The following is a 22,883-nucleotide window of genomic DNA, read 5'->3' as shown; positions in this document are numbered from 1 at the left end:
TGTAATCACGCTGTGACGGAAAATGATGTTGCCTTCCAAAGTTAGAGGGAGATGTGTTTGAAGTTGATTTTAACCCTTCAGGTAACAGTAATGTGAAGTGAAAAGACCCTCACTCCAGGTATTCTCTGAGGACAAACAGTCTGAGGAGGGCTGCGCTGCTGCTGTCCTTTACCCTGATGCAAGCTGACTCTGCAGTGTACTTCACCGCAGAGTTCAGTCTCAGCACCGGCCCAATCTCCTCTTAGATGGAATCAGATCTGCACAATTAACCCCAACACTTGAAACTGCATAACTGGACCCGCAAAATGTTAACAAGCAGTGCTACAGCTACCTGCGTCCTGTATGTACAAGAGCGGTTTTTTTTTCCATTTGTGGAAGGAAAGGAACCAATCTGTGGTTACAGGGTAGACCTGAGACCACTGGACTACCAGCGTGCTCGATAATCATACACTGTAACGCCTGATTTGGCTCAAATGTTTTCATGTGTAAGTAAAAGGCCACAATAAAACCAGTCAGCAGTTTGGACAAGAAAACTGGAGAGTTACTGAAAGCCATACGCTAGATTCAAAATAAACACAACTCTGTGGTTTTTGTTGTTCTTTAGTTACATGATCTCAAAGTCCTAAGAAAAGCACAGACATGAAAATGCACCATATTTTACTGCAGGATAATGTATTTTTCATTCCTCTGTATTTATTTATTCATACTTTTCTGACTCTGCATGTTTTAATGCTGTACACACGAAACACAAAATCACTTTAAGAAAATACAACTAATTTCTAAGATTTTACAAAGTATTTAAAGTCTGATCTGTCAATGTATACATCTATAATCTTAAAATACTGCTTACTTTTACGCCTTTATTAGACAGTTAAGCAGGGAAGAAAAGACTGCTTACCTACTGAGCTACACCGGTGCTCACAATCATGGTTTTTGAAATACAGGCTTTTTACTTGTAATAGAGTCAAGACTGAATACTTTTTCCATAACACATAAGTGTTTCTGTCTTTGTGTTATTGTTATCTTTTTGTTTTTACACAATTGCATTTAAAAAACTGCAAAAACAGGAACCATGTCTAAATAATGGCATTTTAATGCATTATTAACTAAAAGGTAGGAATAAAAAAGGTGAAGTTTATTGACCTTACTTTGTCCGTACTGGCTGTACTGGTATGATGCCACGTGGTCGACGGTGTAGCCCGGTGAGCTGTAGGATGGGGGGCAGTAGGACTGGGAGCTTGGCAGTGAGGGCAGAGCTGACATGGAGGGAACGCTGGTGAGACCCTCCAAGCCCTTGATGTGATCCATCCGCTGGCTGCAGCTGGCAGCCATGCCAGCCGGCGGCTCAAGGCCGCCTGTCAGTGGGGAGATGGCGTAGTCACTTTGGGGCTGATGCGGCACACCGCCTGGGTTCAGAAGACCCATCACCTGATTAGAAAAATGCAAAGAAGAGGGGAGAAATGAAAATCGGATTAGTTATGTGTTCTTTTTTAAATACGAGTACTGAGACCGCCTCTAATGTTGGTAGGATCTGAACTCAATTCAATTCAATTTTATTTATATAGCGCCAAATCACAACAACAGTCATCTCAAGGCGCTTTATATTGGAAGGTAGACCCTACAATAATACATACAGAGAAAAACCCAACAATCATATGACCCCCTACGAGCATGCACTTTGGCGACATTGGGAAAGAAAAACTCCCTTTTAACAGGAAGAAACCTCCGGCAGAACCAGGCTCAGGGAGGGGCGGCCATAATGACATCTGAATAATGTTAGTGTGGCAGATTATTCATCTTGGTAATAAGCGGAAGACCATATATGTGTCACCTCCCAGTGGTTTGCTCAGATAGGTGTAATCATTGGAACATAATGCGTTATCAGTAAGGCAAACTTTAAAATTTCAAAGTGATTTTCAAAATTTCACTGATTAGCACCTTAACCCCTATTTTCTAATACCAAAGGGGTGGAAGACATGTTTCCTTTTTCTTTTATTGTTTCTGATAAACCACTATAATAGCTTAAATATCTGTAGTTTCTCGAGTACAAAACACCACAGACACTAAGACCAACACCAACCCTAAGTAAGGAAATCCCCCTGTCGCATACATCAAAAGGCTGCCAGCGAGCCTGTCCCATACTGAGATAGCACCAGAAAGGAAGAATTAAGCAATTTGTTTCTGATCCTTGGCTCTACTTATTCTAAAATTCCTTTTTGACACTGCTCCAAAACCCATGGCACAAGATAACAACTTATCTCCAAGAGAGATATGCTGACAAAGACAACACAAAAGAAAGGTCTGTGTGAGCTCAGCTCCGTTCAAACCCTCCGAATAGATTTCCAGGTTCAGATCTCCGTTAGCTCTTGACCTGGTCTTTATTAGCAACCAGATAATCAAATTTGGGGGGAATAGTCCTTGGCCAGCAAAGAATGGAAAAGAGCTGCGGGGCGAAGTGTTTCAGCTGGCTTCAAAACAGACCTGATATCACGACTCTCTTCGCTCACTCTTTGAATTTACCTGTTTGTTAACAAAATCCATGGTAAACCATAAATAAGGAATAGACTGACCTTATCACTTATGAAATTAACTCTAACTGAACCTGCTACCTCTAAATGTATCATATCCCACCTCCTTCTTAACCACGCAAAGGCCTCAAGGCTCTTCCAGTTGTCCTAATCAGAAGCAGGTACACCACTCTGCGTCCTCCTGGTCCTCTAAGTGACATATTATTCTACATTCACATACACACATGGTCCTGCTTAAATCATTTCCCAAGTAGGGGAGGTGAGTGGAGGAGTCCAAGTTGATTTTGAGAGGGGAGTTGTGTTTCCTCCTGTGCCTGGTAACATTTTCCTAAAGAATTAACCTGCATTTGAAAAGTTCGATTTAAAAACACAGAGATCGGGGAGACAACACGGCCGAAACAAACCACAACGAGCAGGAATACCTGCCCCGTGAGTGAATGAATTCTGCTCTGATGACTTTCATGCTTTTGCTGTTTTAACCAAACTTCTAGCTACCATCCATCCCCTTTCTCCCTACCTCACGAGGGGGCTGCCCCATCCAGGGTGTTTTATTTTGGAGCGCTGCCGTTGCCAGCGGCCTAAATCAGGGTTTAGCAGGGAAGAATGTCAGGATGGGGGAAATGTCTAAGATGGGGCATTCCTTCCCGTCCGTACGAAATATATACAAATAAAATTAGAACCTTTGCTTTCGCGTGGAAGAATGTTGAAGCAAACATTTTAAGAATGCAATCATGAGAAGGTTTCCTTGCAGCTGTAGTTTAAGGTTCGGTGCGTGCACATGCACACATGACCACGCTGTCTACGTGTGCACAGTATTTTATTTTGTGCACGTCTTATCTACGCAGGAGAACGGCTAAACATCTAAAAGTATGTGTGATGTATGTAAAACTAAAAGCTCTTCCACATGCTCCCTCAGTTTACCTGCATATATTCAGATCATTTTACTATCACTGCTGAGATCAGCCAACTATTAGCACTGATCTATTTACTGATGTCAGTGGCTGATATTTCTTTACTATATCGCATCCTTCTTGTTCTGGCTAAATGTTAAAATATATTAGAATCAAGAGCTAAAAGTTTTAAAAAGTTCAGTATTCTTTAACGGTTGACGTGTCTTTGTTTCCTTGGCACGGAGCTGGAAATTATAATAATAAGAAATATAAACTAAACTAAAAGATAAAATAACGACCAAATGATTATTTTGAACATAGGTATCCGTGTCAGCCCAGAATTACATAATTTGTGCATTCCTAGCAAAATTACTGTGAGTCATTTGTGAATAAATTGGCTTTAGTTCCTTGCATGATGTATTTGAAAATCCTAAAAAATGCAGTAATAAATCCTCCAATCTAAACACAAGATTGAAGAGTTAACTTAGACATGCCGCTTGACCGTGACATGTAATATTTGTGTAAAAGATGTTGCAAAATCCTTAAGTGATCCTCTGAATGTTATGGAGTTGATCAATTATCTACACTGTGTGTGTGTGTGTGTGTGTGTGTGTGTGTGTGTGTGTGTGTGTGTGTGTGTGTGTGTGTGTGTGTGTAATTATGTGAATCTGCGTGTATATCTTTGCGAGTGTCTCCGTCTTCACACTGCTGTGGCCTGTTCTCTGAGGAGTCAGCCTCCACCAGGCTAAAATCTCATTTTCTGCCTGTTAGGCTCTCTGACTCCTCTGTCTCCTCTGCTGCGCCCTCTGTCTAGATGCAGAGACCTTGGGACTTCATGCCCGATAATTGACTGTAATTGTCTTTTCACTTCTCATTTGTCACACGTTCACTTGTCCTCTGTGCTTCTAGAGTCTTCGTACTTATCTCCTTCAACAGCAAGTGGCCCATCAGCCACTGAGCGGAGAGCCTTGAAGCTATGGTGCAAACTGGAATCAGAAAGAAGTAACGCTGTTTTTTTTATGTTTTGGCGACTTGGTTGAGACTTTTAAAGCTCACATCACATGCTTCTCAACTTGAGTTCAACTCTTTGAAGTCATGTTCAGATTTAATTCTCCCCAGATACAGTATGTAACACGATCTCCATCTCCCAACCTAAAAACATCAAGTCAGAAGAAGCACCTTCTTAATTATGCTGTTTCCCTTGAACTAACCCATGACAGCGCAGACCCATTTTTACTGTCAGGAAAACTATGGGAGGGTCAATGTTCAAACTTTAACAGGAACTTTTTTCAATGTGTAAAGGGGCGGTGACACCGTGGGTTCTTATGGGTTAATTTAATCCCAAACTAAATGTCACTATGTGTAATTTAATATTAGAGTCAAGGTTTTTATTTTCCCTAAATACGATAAAGTATAATGAGCACGAGTGAAGCAGTCTTACCTCAGTGATTAGTTTGTTCCTTATTCTCTAAAAACAAAATCAAGAATCCAAGAACGTCGGTGCTTTTTACACTGCTTGATATAAGTTCCTGTTTAATGTCAGTAATTAATCACCACGCATACCTCCAAATATTTCTACCTTGTGTCTCACCTGTGGAGAGAGCCCATTCCCTATGGAAGGGTTCATGGGATTGGTTGGTGCTCCAGGGCTCACAAAGCTGTCTGAGTAGCCTGAAAAGGAGTGGCGTCCGGAGGCGAGGCAGTAAGCGGAGCCTCCTTCTCCCTGTCCGCCGCCACCGGAGGCCTGGTGGCCCGAGGAGGGAGGCAGAGGCTGGGGGCGATGCACCGTGCTGGGTGGCTCTGACACTATTGGAAGCAGGAAAGATGGAGTTAGAGTTAACATTGTTTGGAAGAACATTTGGGAGAAGTGATTTGGATGCCTGAAAATGAAATTAAAACTATAACATATCCTCCAGGCAGACTTCAGAGATCTATACTGAAGTTTCACTTAAGTAAAAGCAAAACTGATGCTGTCAATATAACCTTCCACGTGAAAAATGCCAGAATAAAAGATATTAAAAGTATGTTTTTAATACCAAAATATTATATAGGAATTTTGGAAAACAAAAATGTTTTAAATTAATTTGAAAAAAAAAAACCAACCCACTAACATGATACCAAGAGTACTGCATTCACAATTTAACCCTACCTTGGGCTATGGATGAGGGGGGGTAGCTACTGTCAGAGAGCTGGTAGGGCGGGATGCTGGACATGGCTGACGGTGGGAAACCCCCTGGAATGAGGTGATTAAATGCCATCAGTTGATTGGCTCCAGCTTGCTTCCTCCATCTTGCTCGCCTATTGCTGAACCACACCTAGAAGACATCACAATGATGATGTTCAGTCAGTGTGTGTGTGTGTGTGTGTGTGTGTGTATGTGTGTGTGTGTGTGTGTGTGTGTGTGTGTGTGTGTTTCCCTAATGATTGCAGTTTGGTATTTAGCCCTGCAATCTTACACAACCCATCTACTACAGTAGAATCTACCTTATAAAGGTAATAATGTCACACATTTACAAGCTGTGGTGACAATTACAAATATTTTGAATGGTACAAACACAAACACATTCACAAATACACAGAGAAACATTTTCAGGGTGTGAAGTTGAAAACGAAGGTGGGAAGCAATGTGAGAGAAAAAGTCTGTGTGTGCGTGTATAACACGGCTGGTTGAGTTGACATACTGTGCCCATATGGACGGAGCTCATGCTGGGAGTGTTTACACTTCACATATGGAGCCCATGGAGGAGAATTTACTGGACTTCACATTAGAAATAGGAAAGTACAGATTGGGCCCCTGGGAGCAGAGGGTAAGTTTGTGCTATTGTATGGAGCAAAGAGAGATCAGCAGGTTGCCTTTAAATGGTTAGAGTGTGTATAAAGCCACAAAGTTTACGTCTGTTTCAGAGGGATGTTTAATGTATGGCGATGTTAGGTCGTGGCTTTCATGGTTCTGTAGGGTTGAAAAGCTGAAAAAGAGAGAAAAAAAAACATTTTGTAGATCCTGACCGTGCACGCATGTGCCTGCTCATACCTGCACCCTGGCCTCCGTGAGCTTGGCCCTCTGAGCGAGCTCCTCTCTGGTGTAGATGTCAGGGTAGTGTGTTCTTTCAAAGGCCCGCTCCAGCTCTTCCAGTTGCTCTGCAGTGAAGGTGGTTCGACTGCGCCGCTGCTTCCTTTTCAGCGGCAGATCAGGCTCTGACTCTACATCTGAACCCTCATCTGAGTGACTGGCTGCTCAGACATAGGAGAAAGTAAAAGAAGACAGCCTTAAGAACAGGTCCATTAGTCTTTCCTTATGACACATTGAAAGCCGAATTATGGTCTCTCTAGAAAACATAAAGTGAACACCTGAATTCCTGTTGCTGCACAAACCAACTGAGCTTAAAGTCTAAAAACCTTTATTTATGATAAGGAAGAGATATCACTATCAGCAGGATTGGGAAATGCTTACTTATTTGCCATCTGTTGTCCTTTGTTTATGTTGCTTATAGAAGATGTGTGTGTGTGTGTGTGTTGGGGGGGTTCTTTACACACCCACACAATCACACACACAAACAGCCAAACAGACCTCCATTCAGAAGGAATATTCCAAGCCTAAGGAATAATCCCATCGGACATGATTCCCAGAGCACCACAGGGGGACCGGTGTACTAAAAGCCACACAAAAGGCTAATTTGGATCCAGGGGCCATTCTTCGAGTGTGTGAGGGTGTGAGTGTATGGACAGTAGCCTGAATGGCCAGAAGCAAGCTGACTCGATGAAAGGCAAACTGTCTTTTCAGTCAGGTGATTGCCGCTTTATGATCCAAAGGGACGCTATGCAGCAACGGCTGTTAACAATGTCTCCTTTTTCCTGTCAGTCGACATGCACAAAACTACAATTCCACAAGTCCCTCAGATACAAGTCAGTGAAGTGCCTGCTGTAAACTAGGCTGTGTGATTTTATAATGGTGACAAAACATTGGATGACATGTGTTGATATGATTAAAACTAACCCATAAAAAGACTTATAATTAGAACAGGGCTGAATATAGCACTTATAACACTGATATTGGAAGGAAAATGTGAATGTGTATCATGCCTGGTTGTGTGACGTAATTCACTGAACAACAGATAGATTACTCACTGACTCATTCAATGAATAATCTGCCTGTTTGAAATGTATTATTGCAAAAGCATCCCCAGATTTATTCAGTAAAAGCTTCATGACTGCAAAGTCAAAATGGATGAGAAACATTAAGAGAATCCAGTTTTCATCGGTCAAAAGTAACAATTTTATGAATGAAAAGAGAAGAGTGAGCATATATAACAATGACCGTGTGAGTCATAATCTATCGAAGTTAATGCAGTTGGAAATGAAGCACGATAAATCTAACATCAGTTTTACTCATTGTAGTAGCAGGTGTCTTATTAAGTGAACATGCCAAGCTTGGCAACCTGTGAAAAATGGGACCAGATACTTTTTTTTATAAATAAATTTACTCTTTGACTAAACATGTTGGAGAACTTTTTCAAAATAAATAATTTACTTTAAATATACTATCACATTTACTTGTTATTTTTGTTGTGACAAAAAGACTATAGACTGTGTGGAAGTATTTCTGTCTTCATCTGAATCTTGGTCCGCAGCTGGAAACTAGTTAAATGTATCCAATCATACAGTTGTGTCAGTCAGGTCAGCCAGTGAGAGAGCAGAGAAGATGGGCTTCACACCGTCAAAGTATTCAGATTACTTTGTGATAATAATATTGTTAGTTGCTAAATTAGCTCTACTTCATATTCTTTAGCAGAGAAGCAGAGTCCTGGAAGTACAACAGGTAGCTTTTAGCTAAAGCTCTCATGCTGGGATCGAGGAGACGCTACCAAAATGGACTCAATATGGAATTAGATAAAATCAATAAACTCAGAGGTAAATCGACAACAGGGTGCACGTTCTTTGGACAAAACTGAATGCAAAGGGTTACTTTCCTCAATATGAAATATTAAAGCATAATGGATTACTTTTTAACAAAATCATTGAATTCAACAGGTGTTTTTAGTTGTTGTTCTTTTTTAAGTAATACTGCCCAGCACTGTTGATCGAAAACTAACATTAAACCTTATGAACTGCAAATCCTCCCATTAGAGAAGCTCTGACCACTGAACTGTTTGCCATTCCTGTTTAATATGTTACACAATTTTATTTTTTAAAATTTACGCAAATTTTAGCTTTTCACCCAGTGTAATCTTCAGGCTGACTGAGCCTGGTGATATCATGTGTCTTGACAGCTTTTGTGTGTTTTTACTTTTCCTCACTGTCTCAGATTAGTATTAATTCCATTGTGAGCTGCGCTCTATAAGCCAGCAGTTTGGGTTTTTTTAACACACTTACTTCAAACACTTCATTGGCTCCCTTCTAAGTTCACCAAGGCCAAAGCGCCCACTTTTTGTGTTACACTTAATTAATTCCCCCTCAGCACAGGGGAAGTTTTGTGTGCAACACTGTATTAGTTCCCCCCTCAGAAGCAACAATAAAATACAAGAGAATCCAAATAGCTCAGGGCCCCTCATGTGAAACTGATCCTCTCTGCCCCCCTTTGGCGATTTTCTCTTCACAACACCAATAGCAGTGGGAGTCAACTTAACATGCATTAGGAGCAAATTGGTAAAGAAACATTCAAGCATGAGGGAGGCAATAAGTAAAATATTTTCAAAGAGGCAGCAAGAGAAATGGAGACATTGCCTTAAGCTGCTGCTGAATATTTCTGCAATTTTGTTCTCAATGATTTCCAGCTCTTCTTCAGTCTCCCTGTGAGTTTAGAAATTCGCCATCGTAAAAAGACTGCAGCGCTTCTCAAAGACACGATCTTTCGAAACTGCAGCAACTGTGGTTTCAGATAACAGCCGTTTTTGGAACTTCTTACATTTGCTCGTCACAGTTTTGGAGGCGAAACCTCTCTGGATTTGAGGGCCAACTTTTTTATATGACTAGAGGACTTTGTGCTTCAGATGGCGAGGAAGGAATTCGGGGTGTGGGGTATGTGGCACTTTGGAGTTTTTTTGGACAGGATGGCTGAAAAACAAGAGACGAGGCCTTCTTATAGCCTCCCCCCTCCAGTTCTTGCGTGGAGGAGGGCCACAAGGAATGCCCCCACCACCTCCCCCACTCCACCCCAGCATGCACGTTCCTCGGCATTTCACAGGGATTTGGGTTTTGGGAAAGCTGAGGCAGCCCGGGAAAATCCTTAATCACTTTGGAATTACCTATCGGTTATGAGCGCTACCGGGGTTTCAAGAACTTTTCAAAAGAAGCGACAGTGTGGCACCTCTTAAGTCTCGGGAATCTAGTCGAGATACAATCCTGCAGAGAGGACCAAAGCTGGCTCGTTTCATTTCGATTCGTTGGATTGTAGTATCAGTTGATCTTAAGATCCAACGAGATAACTGTGTTGGTCAGTGCAACAAAACAATAGCAGCACCATGTAGTGACAGGTGAAACGGGCGAGAAAAAGTGCTGAGAAAACATCAGACTTGAGCATTTTTCACAGCAGCGTAACACACACTTTCTCGGACCTCCTTAAACAAGCACCACCTTCTCCTCCCTCTTCTCTCTCAGTCGCTCTCCCTCCTTCTCACCCTCTCTCGCACCCTCTCTTTGTCTCCCATCTCTCTCTCTCTCTGTCTTTTCCACCCATATTTCTCCCTCTGACTCTCGGGCTCTTTGTTGCTCCACAGAGTTGAGGTCTTTGCCGGCAATTTCCACGCTCCATCTGTGGAATCCGTCATGGCTCCCTCAGCCCTTCACAGTGGAGGGCTGTCACCTGCCCCACGGGGGAGCTTGGAAAGGGCTGGGGAGGGGCATGAAAAGGCTTCTCAGAGGGCTGGAGGGGTTGGGGTGGGATAGATGGGGGTATAGCCGGGGGCATTCTAACCCCCCACCCCCCAAAAAACACCCCTTCTTCCAGAGGGAACTGTAAGAGCACCTGAGGGGGTGAGAAGGGAAGTGGAGGCAACAGGGGCTGTTGCTGTGCTTGTAAATGTACCCATGGGGATAGTCTGTCTGGGCATCTGTGTTTGCTTGGTTGTTGTTGGTAGACGCAAAGTACATCCACAGTTTTGTCTTTTAATACAGTGTGCCCTTTCCAACAATTCCCCAGATTTTATTTTTATGTGCTCTAAAAGATCCAAACCTCTTCTGTCTCTTCCCACAGGTCTCCTTTGTTTTAAGCAACAGTGCAGCTGGTTGTAAAATGTCATTTGAAATCAAAATGGAGCCTCTCTCTCAAGTTGGAAATCAACTGTGTGAGGTTTGTTTATGACATGTCTTTGGAAAAGACTTTAAACTGAGTTTACTGTGAATGTTAGTGGTGAAAAACAACAATGTGAACACATTTGGGAGAAGACACTCATGGCATATTCATGGCACAACTCATTCAAGCATTTATGTACAACTTTGTGATAAAAACATTAATAAATTGTCATTGTGAACTTAAACTTTACTTGATTGCTGTTTCTTTCACAATAACATTATATGTATAAATGTTTTCTGACTGGTAAATAAATGGTTTGCATTGTCTGGATGGTTATTGTCAAGTTAAAACAGATTTTTTTTGTAAACAAACATTAAACATTAGATATCTATTTACAGTAAAATGTCAGTTATGGCCGCTCTACTGTCATTGTAACTGTTATTTATTTATGTATTTAATCATTTTGGTCAGGTTGGGGTGTTAAAAAGCCCATTCCAAACTCTGCAGACTAAAAAATTACAAGGACACTCATCATATTAAAATATGACACCAAGGGTTCCTGCTGCACTTACATATGAGGATTTAAGCCTAAGACTGGCCCCATTAAAACACCATCAGGTAGTATTAGATGCACAGGGAAAGAGGACAGGCTCACTGACCAGTAATGAATCCTTTATAACAAAACTACAACATTTGGTAATAATTAACAGTGACGGTATAGTGTATCTAAAATATTATGTTTGCCGATGTCATCAGAATGTAATTATTCTTGATGCGTATCATCTGTGATAAAATTCATAAAGCAAATTTTTTTCACACACTAATGACATCTGACAATGACATAATTACTACAGTTTGTAAACTTTGCTATGTTTTGTTAGCAATAAAATTTGCATTAACGTTATAAATTTAATGAACGATAGTCAGTGCCTTTTATACTGTTATTTGGAATGGTTAGTGCAAATCAACTTTTGTGTCTAGAAATAAAGTCTTTGTGGCAATCAATTATTACAAATGTTTTGCATGTAAATATATATTTACAACAATAATTTAAAGAATCAGAAGTCAGTATTACATTATCTTTTAGTGTGCATTCAAATAATTAAAACGTGTTCCAAAAACAGATTTGAATTCCTGCATTTTTGTTTTTTACTTAAGGTATACTTCATGTTAAATATACCCATTCTATAATTGTCATAAAACCCACAACACCTAGGTGATAAAAGGTGACCGTGAGAGACGTGTTCGTCATAAAAGAAAGAAAAAATCTCAAATTTTAAATGTATTTCTTGGCACTTTTTACGACCTGAAATCAAACACATCCCTTAAATGCTAAAAATGTAATGTCATGCAAATTAAAGTGGCAGGTGATGGCAGTTCATGTGTTGTGTAGGCAGAGCTGTGCCAAGAACGATGCCAGTCACCCAACCACCACTAAAGCTCTCTACACCCTGCAGCTCAGTTAAAGAGCTCTTAAACACACACACACACACACACCATGTACGCTCCTCATTCTAAGCTTTTAAAGCTACGTTAATCAAGCTTGTCAGCCCTGAGGCGTCCCTAATTCAGTGTCCAGTATTACTCTCCCTTCTCACATGGCTTAAAAGAGCCGATCAAGCCCACCATGATCTTTATAATGACAAAATAAAATACCAGAGCAACATCAGTACATAGTGTACCCTACCTTTCCTACTCACAGAGGAAGCAAGGAAAGGTTAGATGGTGAGAAACCTTTCCCCTGCTTCCCGGATCTTTTCCAACCTTGTAAACCTGTGGTTTTGGAGTGCCCCATTTGCCGTCATCGCCTCGCTATCCCTAAGATCTGATCATATCGCTTTGGCACCGTCAAATAGCCTTAGCCAATCAAATTATCCACTCTAACTCTCATATCACTCCCTGCACATATGCATATGCTATATCTTAAAATGCAGTATTTATAGCCCCTGTAAACACTTGACTTCTCTCTGTATACTTTTGCTCCACCTCGGCTTAAAGGCTACAGGCACGCGGTCCCAGCTCTTGTCAGTTCATCAAAATCGGAGAAAATACGAGCCTTAAAAGGGTAAAATTATCTGAGCAGTAGAAGGCCTGGAAAAGTAGCCTCTGCGAGCTTGTCCGGGAGCTGGGGAGCATTAAGCCGCAAAATAAGAGAGGAGCAGTTGGAGTGGGAGGGAGTGTGGGTGGGAAGGGGTTAGAGGAGAAAAGAAAACTGTTTAATTTAACCAAACTGAAGCCCTGAGAGGCACACGGGGCACAGCACTCCGGGCCAAAACAACTTTTTCAGAGCCAAAAAAAGAACGAAAAAACCCCCCAAAATGGCTCCCATCGTGCAACGCCATCCCAGAGAAGAGGAGAAAAAGGAGGAGAAGAGAGGGATTTAGCTGAAACACACTATTGGAAAGACTTCAGCATTGCTGGATTTCTAGGAGGGAGGGGGGATAGTCAGATGGGGACACAAAGGCTTAAATATGTCCACAGAGACATCACACAGTACACACTGAGCATGTACGCCTGTGTGCGTGAGAGACGGAGAGAGAAGGAGCTGATGGGGATGTGTCCAATGTGGATTTTGGGACTTGGGGGAATTGACTGACCATATGTGGGCTATTTACACCCCTCTTTGGACATCCCAATAGCTCTTCTGTGGCTTTGGTTAACAGTGAGGGTAAATTGAGCTTCTGACACATTGCACCCCCCACCCATCACCCTCACCAAAAAAAAAAAAAAACCCCACAAAACAAAAGGCAGAGGAGACAAACGCAGCATTTATTTGGGCGGGCCGACCATGCTGCTCCTATTCAGCGGCAGGGGGACTAAGTGACTGGCCGACTGCATTAAACAGTATATAGAAGTCAAGGCAGGCAGATGCTGGGATGGATAATGGCTTTACTGACAGCTTATGGACCCATCTGCGACTCTTTCTGATGGGTTGAGAAAAACTGTGCGTGTGTGCATGTGTGTATTTTTTGTATGCGGGTAGTCAAGAGGGAGGGGTGGCAGGAGAATGATCTCACTTGACTTGCTAAGAGGAGGTTTCAACCTTCACAGATGCCCTGTAAATGAGCCAGAGCTGTGTGTGTGTGTGTGTGTGTGTGTGTGTGTGTGTGTGTGTGTGTGTGTGTGTGTGTGTGTGTGTGTGTGTGTGTTGGCTAAAATGTGAATATACAGAAAAATGGCACACGAGGACAAACAGTCATCAATCACTGCCTTGTTATGTGCAGAAAAATGGAATAAAGGGAGATGCTGTCAGTCAACACTTACGGGAGCTGTTGTGGATGTCAAGGGGGGGATCAGGAAGTGGCTACCTGTCATTTATGGCTAAATGTGTTTCTAACCCCGTTTCCTGTGTAACGTTAGGGGGGAGCGACCCTCCACAGCCCGCTGACCCTGCAGTTCCTTCTCTGTCTTTTAACTTTTGAAAATGTCTCTCAGCTCCAGTCAATGGGAAGGTAAGCTGGCCTCACAGCCATATGCAAATTTTTTTTTTAACTAATTTATTTTTTTGCTGACAAGGAAGGATCTTCATCGCTGCACAAGCAGACGACGGGAACTATTTTTCTTCTACAGAAATTAAGGTCAATTTCACAGGCAAAGAAACAATCCATGGACATGCGTTACTGCTGTTTTTGTATTTTAATTCAAGTATGAAATGCATGAATAATAAAATCTGTGAGATTATGGATTAGAAGTAACAGGCTGCATAATGGTGCACTGATTCATTTTTTTATGGGAGAATGTGGACATGAGTTTCCAACTTTTTACCTCAGATAGTAAATATTACAGAGGAACTCTGGGTTTGGCAGTGAATCCCTGTGTGAACAAGGACATACCTGTAATCGGGTTCTACACAGTGGTACATTCACTCAGACAGCTTACATATAGTTAATTTTTTTCATCATAAATGTCGCTCACATGCAACTTGTGTTGGAAATGCACTGATATTTTCATATTTAAAACCAGTACTGGCCAGTATCAGCCTTGTTAGATGATGTCTTATCATCTGGTCTATCGGTAGATTAGATAGTGCTGAATTTGTGCTCAAAGAGTATCTGCCAGTGTTTTACAAGTTGTTTTTTTTAAATTAAGAAAAAGTTACAGCCGTTCAGTTAGCTAGTGTACCTTACTGAACTATTGTCTCTCACATAAACAACAACAGGAATAAAGACCCAGATAAATGTTATGACTTCTGTTTGACCAGTTTAGCTGACATCACTTATGTCCACTAATTAAGGTAGGCTAATTCATTCACGGCTGTACGTGAACAAGGGTTAAGTAAATGTATTTACTAGAGATGGACCGATCCGATATTAAGTATCGGTATCGGTCCGATACTGACCTAAATTACTGGATCGGATATCGGCGAGAAATTAAAAAATGTAATCCGATCCATTAAATATCAAAAAAGCACCTCACAAAACTTGTGACACGACGTAACTCGGCTTGTAACCGTAGCACGTCGAAGCAGTGTGCTCACGTGATAGAGCGGCTGTGTTTATTTGTAGCCTCGCTAGCAATCCAGCATTTCATCTCCGTGGAAGTTATCCCAGAGAGAAGTAAAGCAAGTGTGTAAGTTCATCTCTGAATGTTTGTAAAGCGTACCTACGTTAAGCTTAACAACCGATATATGGAGCCTCTTCTCTCTCCCTCTCTTGCTGCTACTTCAATCGTGAAACTGCTTAATGATCAGCTGATCGGCTTTTCTGTCGCGAGTCCGTCTCTCTTCTTTGTTTTTGGCCCACTTTGCACCAGAAAGAGGAAACCAGCGGCTGAACAACAGCAGCACGTTTAAGCTTGATAAGCTGTTGTTAGAATTTATTTAATATTACTTTCTAGACCAGGATCCTTTTCTACGTAGCTGACGGCTGGTAACTGTGCAGGGGCGGATCTAGCAAAGTTTAGCCAGGGGGGCCGATAGGGCATTAACAGGGAAAAGGGGGCACAAAGACATACTTATCTTATTCTCATTTAAAATGTCTAGCTTTTAATAAATAATTATCTGAATCTTACACCCAAAGTTTTAATCTGATGTAAAATGTATAGAAGTCCATTACTGTATATAGTAACTGTTAAGTCTAATATACCCTAGTAAGCTATAGTACTTTTTCCTTTGGGAAAGTACCATCTGTGCAGTCTGCAATTCTGTAGAAGAAAGATGTTGAATATATTTAATTATTCTTGAAAAATAATTTATTTCTGTGCATTTTTTTCACACTGCATCAAATTAAAGTTGATTACGTCGATTAAGCATCATGAGGTGGAGGGTGGGGGTGGTTCCCTTTTTTTTTTTTTTGCTGGGAGTTTGCAACCCTATTAGTTAGGTTGCTTAATATTTCTGCTAAGTACTTTTTAAAATACCAGAATAGGAAGGATGGAGTAGGTTTAAGTTTATTAGATTGATCAGTATTGCTGAACTATGAAATATTTTGGGTGCAGTGTATTTTTTACATACAGGTATAACAGAATAGCTTTAGTGTTGTTGTTTATTTAAACTTGAGTATGAACTTATACAAAATGCAGCAAGATATTTAAAAAAAAACAGTTTTATTGATTAAAAAACACACTATATCGGATTAATATCGGTATCGGCAGATATCCAAATTTATGATATCGGTATCGGACATAAAAAAGTGGTATCGTGCCATCTCTAGTATTTACACATCTTCTCTTCGTGCTGGAAAGGACAAATAAAACCTCTTTTATCTCTCTGTGTCTCCCTCTAAGCCTGACACGCCCCGCTGCCCTATCTGAGCCACCACACAGTTAGCAATGTGTGTGATAGAGGGTAAATAAGATAAATAAGATAGAGTGTTAAATAAATTATGTCTCTCATGCTGGTTACCACTGCCGGGTCTAACAACTTTGCTTCCAGAAACCCTGAATAGTGTCATGAAGAGCTAAACAAAAAGAAAAAAGAGTTTAAAAGTTTTTGCTCAATTAAGTTAATTTTCAGAAATAACATTGGCATCTGATACAGAGCGAAAATGTGTTTTTTCTTTGGCTATAGCCCAAGAATTTAAAAGTTATCATAAACACAGAATTCTATAGTCAAAATAGCTTTTTAGGAAAATACTGATTATGAAATTCTACACTGATATTAATGTTTAAAATGAAAACGTAGTTATTTTTTAACCCATTTGAATCAAGAAAATAACAAAATCTTGATTCTACATAAATAACTGAAGTGTTTTAAAGCCTTCCTCATACTCTTTGAACAGGCAAAGATTCAAAGATACAAAGTGATGAAACTAAATCCCTGACAGGCCCGAAGCAGGCCACAGGGCGTATACGAGACAATACTGATAAATCTGTTCAACGATTCTGTGTCGAGTTGTTGCCTTCAAGTTTAAGAGTTATTCTAAAACATATTCTCACAGGGCACGACCGCAGCCTTAACACACTTTTAAAGCCTCTTTTCCAACACAAACACAAAAGCTCATGGGCTAATTAGTTAACAAAGCTGTGAAGAAGAAGTCAAGCTTCATCAGTCAGGTGATTGACAGCTGCCTGTCCCTCCATCAGCAGCATATACTGGCCTCTGCCATCTTTGACACTCAACCCTTAACCCTATAACGCGCACATGCACAGACTCACACACATTAAAAAACATCCAATCTCCCAAACAGACAGATATACATATGAGAGGGACAGACATGCACTCACATTCCTCCTTATTTTCTCAGAGATGCACACTAACACACTCATGCACATTAAAAAACAACCTCTCTACCCCTTTCACCCCCCCAGCTGTTGTGCCTATAGTGCATACTTGCAGCAGATAAAGAGGGGCCTTATTCTAAGGCGAGCCATTCTACTTGACCTTCGCTGGGCCTTTTCACTCTTTCACTCCCTTCAAATCGTCTTTGGGGCTTGCTCACTCTCAGCTCAATGTGGCTAGTCCATCACGGGTGAAGGCTGGGGCGCTACCGCGGATCTTGAAGGGGGAATACCCCAAATACACCCCACCACACACCACTGCCCCTTCCCCCTTATACACATACATGCGCACACACTCAAAAGCCCCGCCCTTTTAAGAAATCACCCTGACTTCAAAGTTGGTGTGCATTCATTAATTGCCCTTTGAATTGATATCAGAGTGTCACAATAAGAGTGTGAAAGGAAAAAGAGGCTTTAATGAAGCATAGAGCGGCCATTCATTTGCAGATAACTATGTTTTCATGCTTGGATAGTCATCATGCATGGGCTTATTAGAAAAAACTCACGAGAGAGGGAGGAGTACGGGGCGAGGAGAAGAGAGGGGACAGAGAGACAGAGAGAGCCCCGGGGCAGAAGAGAGTGATTTGGTGCTCGACCACTTGGCCCTCGTGCCCCCCTTTGCCCTCGTGCCCAGGGACTCACTGAGTGACACATTCATTCTTTCAGTGGACAGACAGAGCCCTCTTCACCAGACACTTGGCTCAGGCCACTAACAGCTAATAGCTACAGGATCTATCGAGATCATATTGGTTCTGTGTTTGTCAGATCTGATGACAAAACAGCAACTGGTAAGTTATTAGGGCAGTTACTTTAATTACGATTTCATTTACTGATTATTTCACAGTTATGATTAATGACTTTGGTCTGTGAAATATCAGAACATGTGCGTTACAAATTTTAGAAAAATCCAAGGTCACATCTGTCTTATTTGTATCTATACCCAGACACCCAAATATGTTTAATATACAGTTAAACAAAATAGAGGAAAGCATCAGACGTTCATATCGGTGAAGCTAAAAAGAGAGAATCTGAGGTATGTTTACAGACTGACTGGCTTATTGTTTCAGCTTAACAGCTTAGTGAAAAGTACAATAAGTTTTCAACTTTGAGATTTTATTTGACCCTTTTTGTAACAGCCAGAAATAAGAAAGAAATTATTCTATTACGTAAGGTAGCACACACCCACTGCCTTAAGTGTTCTGATGTGCATAGGCATGAACTGAAATAGATAGTTTAACTAATCTTTAGATAATAACTATAGTTTATATACAAAAGTTCAAGTTAAAAGTCTGCCTGAGCGAAAGCCTTAGGCTTATGTCCTCTCGACCCATCCTCTGCCTCCCCTTCAGCTCCTTCACTTTTTTCCTTCACTCCTTCCCCCTCGATCTGTTGTTTTCTCCAGCCATGGCATTGGTCCAGGGTCTGCCCATGTATCACATTTGCAGCACGCCATCTTCACCCCAAGTGGCAGAGAAACCCCGAGTCCCTCCTTCACCCGCATTATTTACACAAACAAAGTCCTGCTCCGTTTCTGTGACAAAGCCAGCTAAATCTTTATGGCTCTTTCATGTATTGTCTGCTCACGGTTCTCTTTTGTCCCTCGGCCATTGGCCCAGGCCACGGATACAATGAGGCCGGCAGAATGGAGGCAGATTGAAGGAATGCGCCTCAATAAACCTAATTATGACATGATGACTGCGCTCACCATGGTAGGGGTTTTTCAAAGATCCCGGGCTTATTCAATTAGCCCTTTCCAGGATCCCCTTTCACCAAATAAAGTTATCCCTTTGACTGTTTGCATTGCAGAGTGGAATGTGTGTGTATGCATGCATGTTGTGTACGCGCACACACGGCCAGCCTAAATGGAAATGTATTGGCCCTCAACAAGGCTCCACTGTATTATCTGGCTAATTTCACCTAACTAAGTATGGACTCCAAAAGATATACTGTGAAAATGTGCAGCAGGGGAGGGAGGAGGTGGGGGCACTGTGACTGTTTTAATCATTAACTTTGTCTCCCGGGTTAATTACTGTGAGGCTGAGAGGTTGGTGCAGCCCAGTGACAGGTCTGCATGGCCAACTTTACTATCAAGGATGTATTTATTCTGAAAGAGAAGAGGCATTATGATTTCGGGGAACCTTTCTTTTAGTTTCAATTTCCTTGTTGCATGGGGATTTGGAAGAAAATGTTTACCTGTAAATCAAAAGGTGAGCTTTTAGGCATTTCTTAGTGTTTAAGCCCTTATATAATTAGTTTAGAACCAGGCTGCTTATATATTTCACCTTTTAAAATTAGGTCTAAATCCTTCATTGTGGCTATGACTACCAATAGGGGATTAACGCAATAAAGCTACCTTTTTCAACAAATGTGACTTTTTGTTGAAACATGGGGGTTTTTTAAAGGACAAAACGCGGTTGGCGCTTTATGTCAGTTCATTGAGATCGAAGACACTATGTGCTGCTCCAGTTTAAACAGCTGGGCAGCCGCGACATTTACAAATGGGAACTTTTAAAATCAGGCTTGAAATTGCAATAAATCCATACACAATCACCCCACAAACGGTTAATACAGAGCTTGATTAGAAAACTTTAGAGAGTGGACTGACTTTCCTTTGTGCGCTCCGGAGGATGCGGCTCAGATATGAAACGAGCTCAGCGCCGCGGGCTGAGGGACAGAGACAGAGAGAAGGAGTAGGAAACAGAGGGAGAGGGGCGGTGTTGCTCTCCAGATGAAAGTGAGATGAAATAAAAGGGTCGATTTAATCTGCTTGAAGAGATTTGGGGAGCAAGTGGGGGTAGAAGAGGAGGTGGGGGCGGTGGGGAGTGGGGTGCGGAGGGTTTTCGGAGCTGTGCGCAGCGCAGAACGGGTGGCCGGGGGGTGCACCATTGTGAAGCTGCGCTCCGGGCCAGATCGGGGTTCTCCGGGGAGAACATTGGTCCCCATTCACCGCAAACACTCTTTAATACACTCCCTCCATCATTAAATGTGACATAGCACAATATCGACATCATTTAGAAGACATTATTGATGTTCCAGGGGGCAAGGCCGGCACTCCTCAAAGAATCGATAATGGATGGCGTATTACAGGCTGGACACGGCGCGGAATTCATGTGTCGAGGAGGAGAAGGCCACTTTGTACTGTTGACCAATTACATTCTGAACATTATGACAAACGCGGTAATTACGCTTCATCAAATGCTGCTTAATGGGACAATATTGCTTTAAGCGCGTGGGGTTGCACGCGCAGCACAGCAAGAAACTTCTTCAAAGTTTACTGCAGTCAGACAAAAAAAATACAGAAAAGTTTAAAGAAATAATTAAAACACAAAAATTGTAACTAAGCATCATAACGTCTTCATTTTTAATGCGCTTTTATTTTCTTGATCACAGTTTTACCAGCTCCATCTTGCTGCGTGCCACTTGTTAGCTTACTTTCAAAGTGGCTAACCGACTGTAAATGTTTAATGTACACTTTCAGCGCACACGCGAGCGGCAGCGTGCGCGCGCGGGTTCTGGGAGCGAGCGCGCAACTTCGGGCGATACGTGAGCGGATTTCAGAGGCCTCAATTGTCATTCTGAATGGCAGCCGGCTCCTTTTAGCCGACCCCAAAAGGAAACATTTTGTAGGTGAAAACGGCCATTTTCTCTCGGTGAACGGGCCCTCTTACCGCGCCGGAGCGCTCCCTGAATAATTCATCCTTCATTGCGGTCTCATAATGTGCGTCGTTGGGCTTTTCTGTGCAGAAGCTCTCCTCTCTCCCCCCACATTTTTTTTCTTTCTCTGGCTGAATTATAAGCAGGTTGCCTTCTTCTTCTTTTGCGCCGGCCAAAGCTGTTTCCAAGCTGGCCTTTTGTCCTCGTGCAGCCCAAGCGTGAGCCCCAAATAGACTCTCACGCCTTTGTCTCCCAAGTTCATCCCTGAGCGTCCCGTTGTGCGCGCGAGGCGTGCCTTTGTGAGGAGATGGAAACCGTTGAACAAATGTTTGATCAACTCATCTGGGGGACATTTTGTCTCCTCAAACCAGAGACCTTTATCTGTCCTCCCCCGACGCAGACAGCCAGCGAGTGCTTAGAGGGAAACAGTGGGTTAAATGTTGACATTTGGCGGCTTAAACTGATTTAATAAGTGGTAGGAAAGGCAATGGAAACTGTCGTACTCTTGTAATAACCAACGCATTCTAGCATTTGGTGCCAAACGGCTGATAGATAGTAATAGCTTGATTATGAAAGCAGCCGGTAAATAAAGGTTTCGTTATAATGCCGCCAGTTCTATAGAAAGATGGGGATAAATGGAGCGGACATCCATCATTCGTAGTGTTTCTCTCCTGAATTATATGCCTCGTTTCAATTTAACCGACCCTCTGAGCTATAGTTAAAATTATAATGAACTTTTCCAGGAAGAAAATGTTTAAAGTGATTTCACCGAGTAAAGGCTGACACGCACATTACCACATTACAGGCCTTTTTAGGAGTGAAGCTGCATATGCGCAGTAATAGTTGGGAAGGTACCAAATAAAACGAATTTCCACTCTAATGACGCAGCTTAAAGGTAAAGTGATGACATTGCAAATGAGGTAGTTAACTGGACCTTATGCAGCTATGAAGTAATGATACCCCAAACCTCAAACGTCACTAATCTCCAATTAGGCTTCTGTCTGAGTGCGACTGCAGGCAGGGGAATATGCCATGTTTCATTCACTTAACAACTACTTAAAAAAAAAAATTAAAAAAAGGTAATAAAAGTAATGAACTTCCAATTTTAAAAAAAAAACTATCTATGTCATATTAATTATTTTCATAAAACTCGGATTTCTCCGCAGATTGTGAAACTTTTCCAACAGGTGCTTACTTTTCTTCTTTATTTATTTAATTTTTATAGTCGACAGTATTTTGCAGCACCAGTAAAAATCGATTTGTTACATTATTAAAAAAAAGATCAAACTATTGCATAACGCCAATTATGTTTCTATAATGCATGAAGACACTGCTCGTACAAGTGCTGCGTGGATTTATGACGCTCCACAAGTACACAGGAGTTTTTGAAATATGTGCATAATAATATGCAGTTACTGTAACACGGCTATTGAGCCCCACATTGCTTTTAAACCACACACACACACACACACACACACACACACACACACACACACACACACACACACACACACACACACATTCTTACTTTTTTCCCGCACAGAGCCATCACCTGCTGTTTGATTTACGGTATGGCCTCATGGGAAAAGCATTAGCGAAGAGATATGGTCGATAAAGAATTCCTAACAAAGCTCCACACACACACTTTCTCCACCCACACACACAGCAACTTTACAGCACGCAGCAGCTTCACAGACAAGGCCAGTGCACCACCAAATGAAGCAATGTTTTTTTACACTCAGCTCAACAGGTTGGAGGTGTGGAGGCTGTTGTGCTGATCATGATAGCGTATGCCCCCTTTAATTACAACAAGACAGAATATAGGCGGGTGTTTCCACTTTCACTACACTGATAGGCAACTTCCCA

The 22,883-nt window shown here is 41.7% G+C and overlaps 1 protein-coding gene across 2 annotated transcripts in view; it reads right to left on the bottom strand.

Annotated features, from left to right (window-relative positions):
• pax3b (paired box 3b) overlaps positions 1-22,883 on the bottom strand; it is a 28,606-nt gene that overhangs the window by 3,835 nt on the left and 1,888 nt on the right. Inside the window, exons 5-8 of one of the 2 annotated variants that reach the window (XM_063492796.1) lie at positions 6,450-6,649; positions 5,568-5,733; positions 5,010-5,224; positions 1,144-1,428 (exon numbers count right to left, since the gene is read on the bottom strand). In XM_063492796.1, the coding sequence (XP_063348866.1) occupies positions 1,144-1,428; positions 5,010-5,224; positions 5,568-5,733; positions 6,450-6,649 (866 nt within the window). The remainder of the gene's footprint in view (positions 1-1,143; positions 1,429-5,009; positions 5,225-5,567; positions 5,734-6,449; positions 6,650-22,883) is intronic. The other variant, XM_063492797.1, reaches the window with a different exon arrangement.

Source organism: Pelmatolapia mariae, linkage group LG14 (genome assembly GCF_036321145.2).
Source record: "Pelmatolapia mariae isolate MD_Pm_ZW linkage group LG14, Pm_UMD_F_2, whole genome shotgun sequence".
Classification (NCBI taxonomy): domain Eukaryota; kingdom Metazoa; phylum Chordata; class Actinopteri; order Cichliformes; family Cichlidae; genus Pelmatolapia; species Pelmatolapia mariae.
The sequence above is the reverse complement of the archived record's forward strand: the minus strand, read 5'-3'. Positions and strand labels throughout refer to the sequence as shown.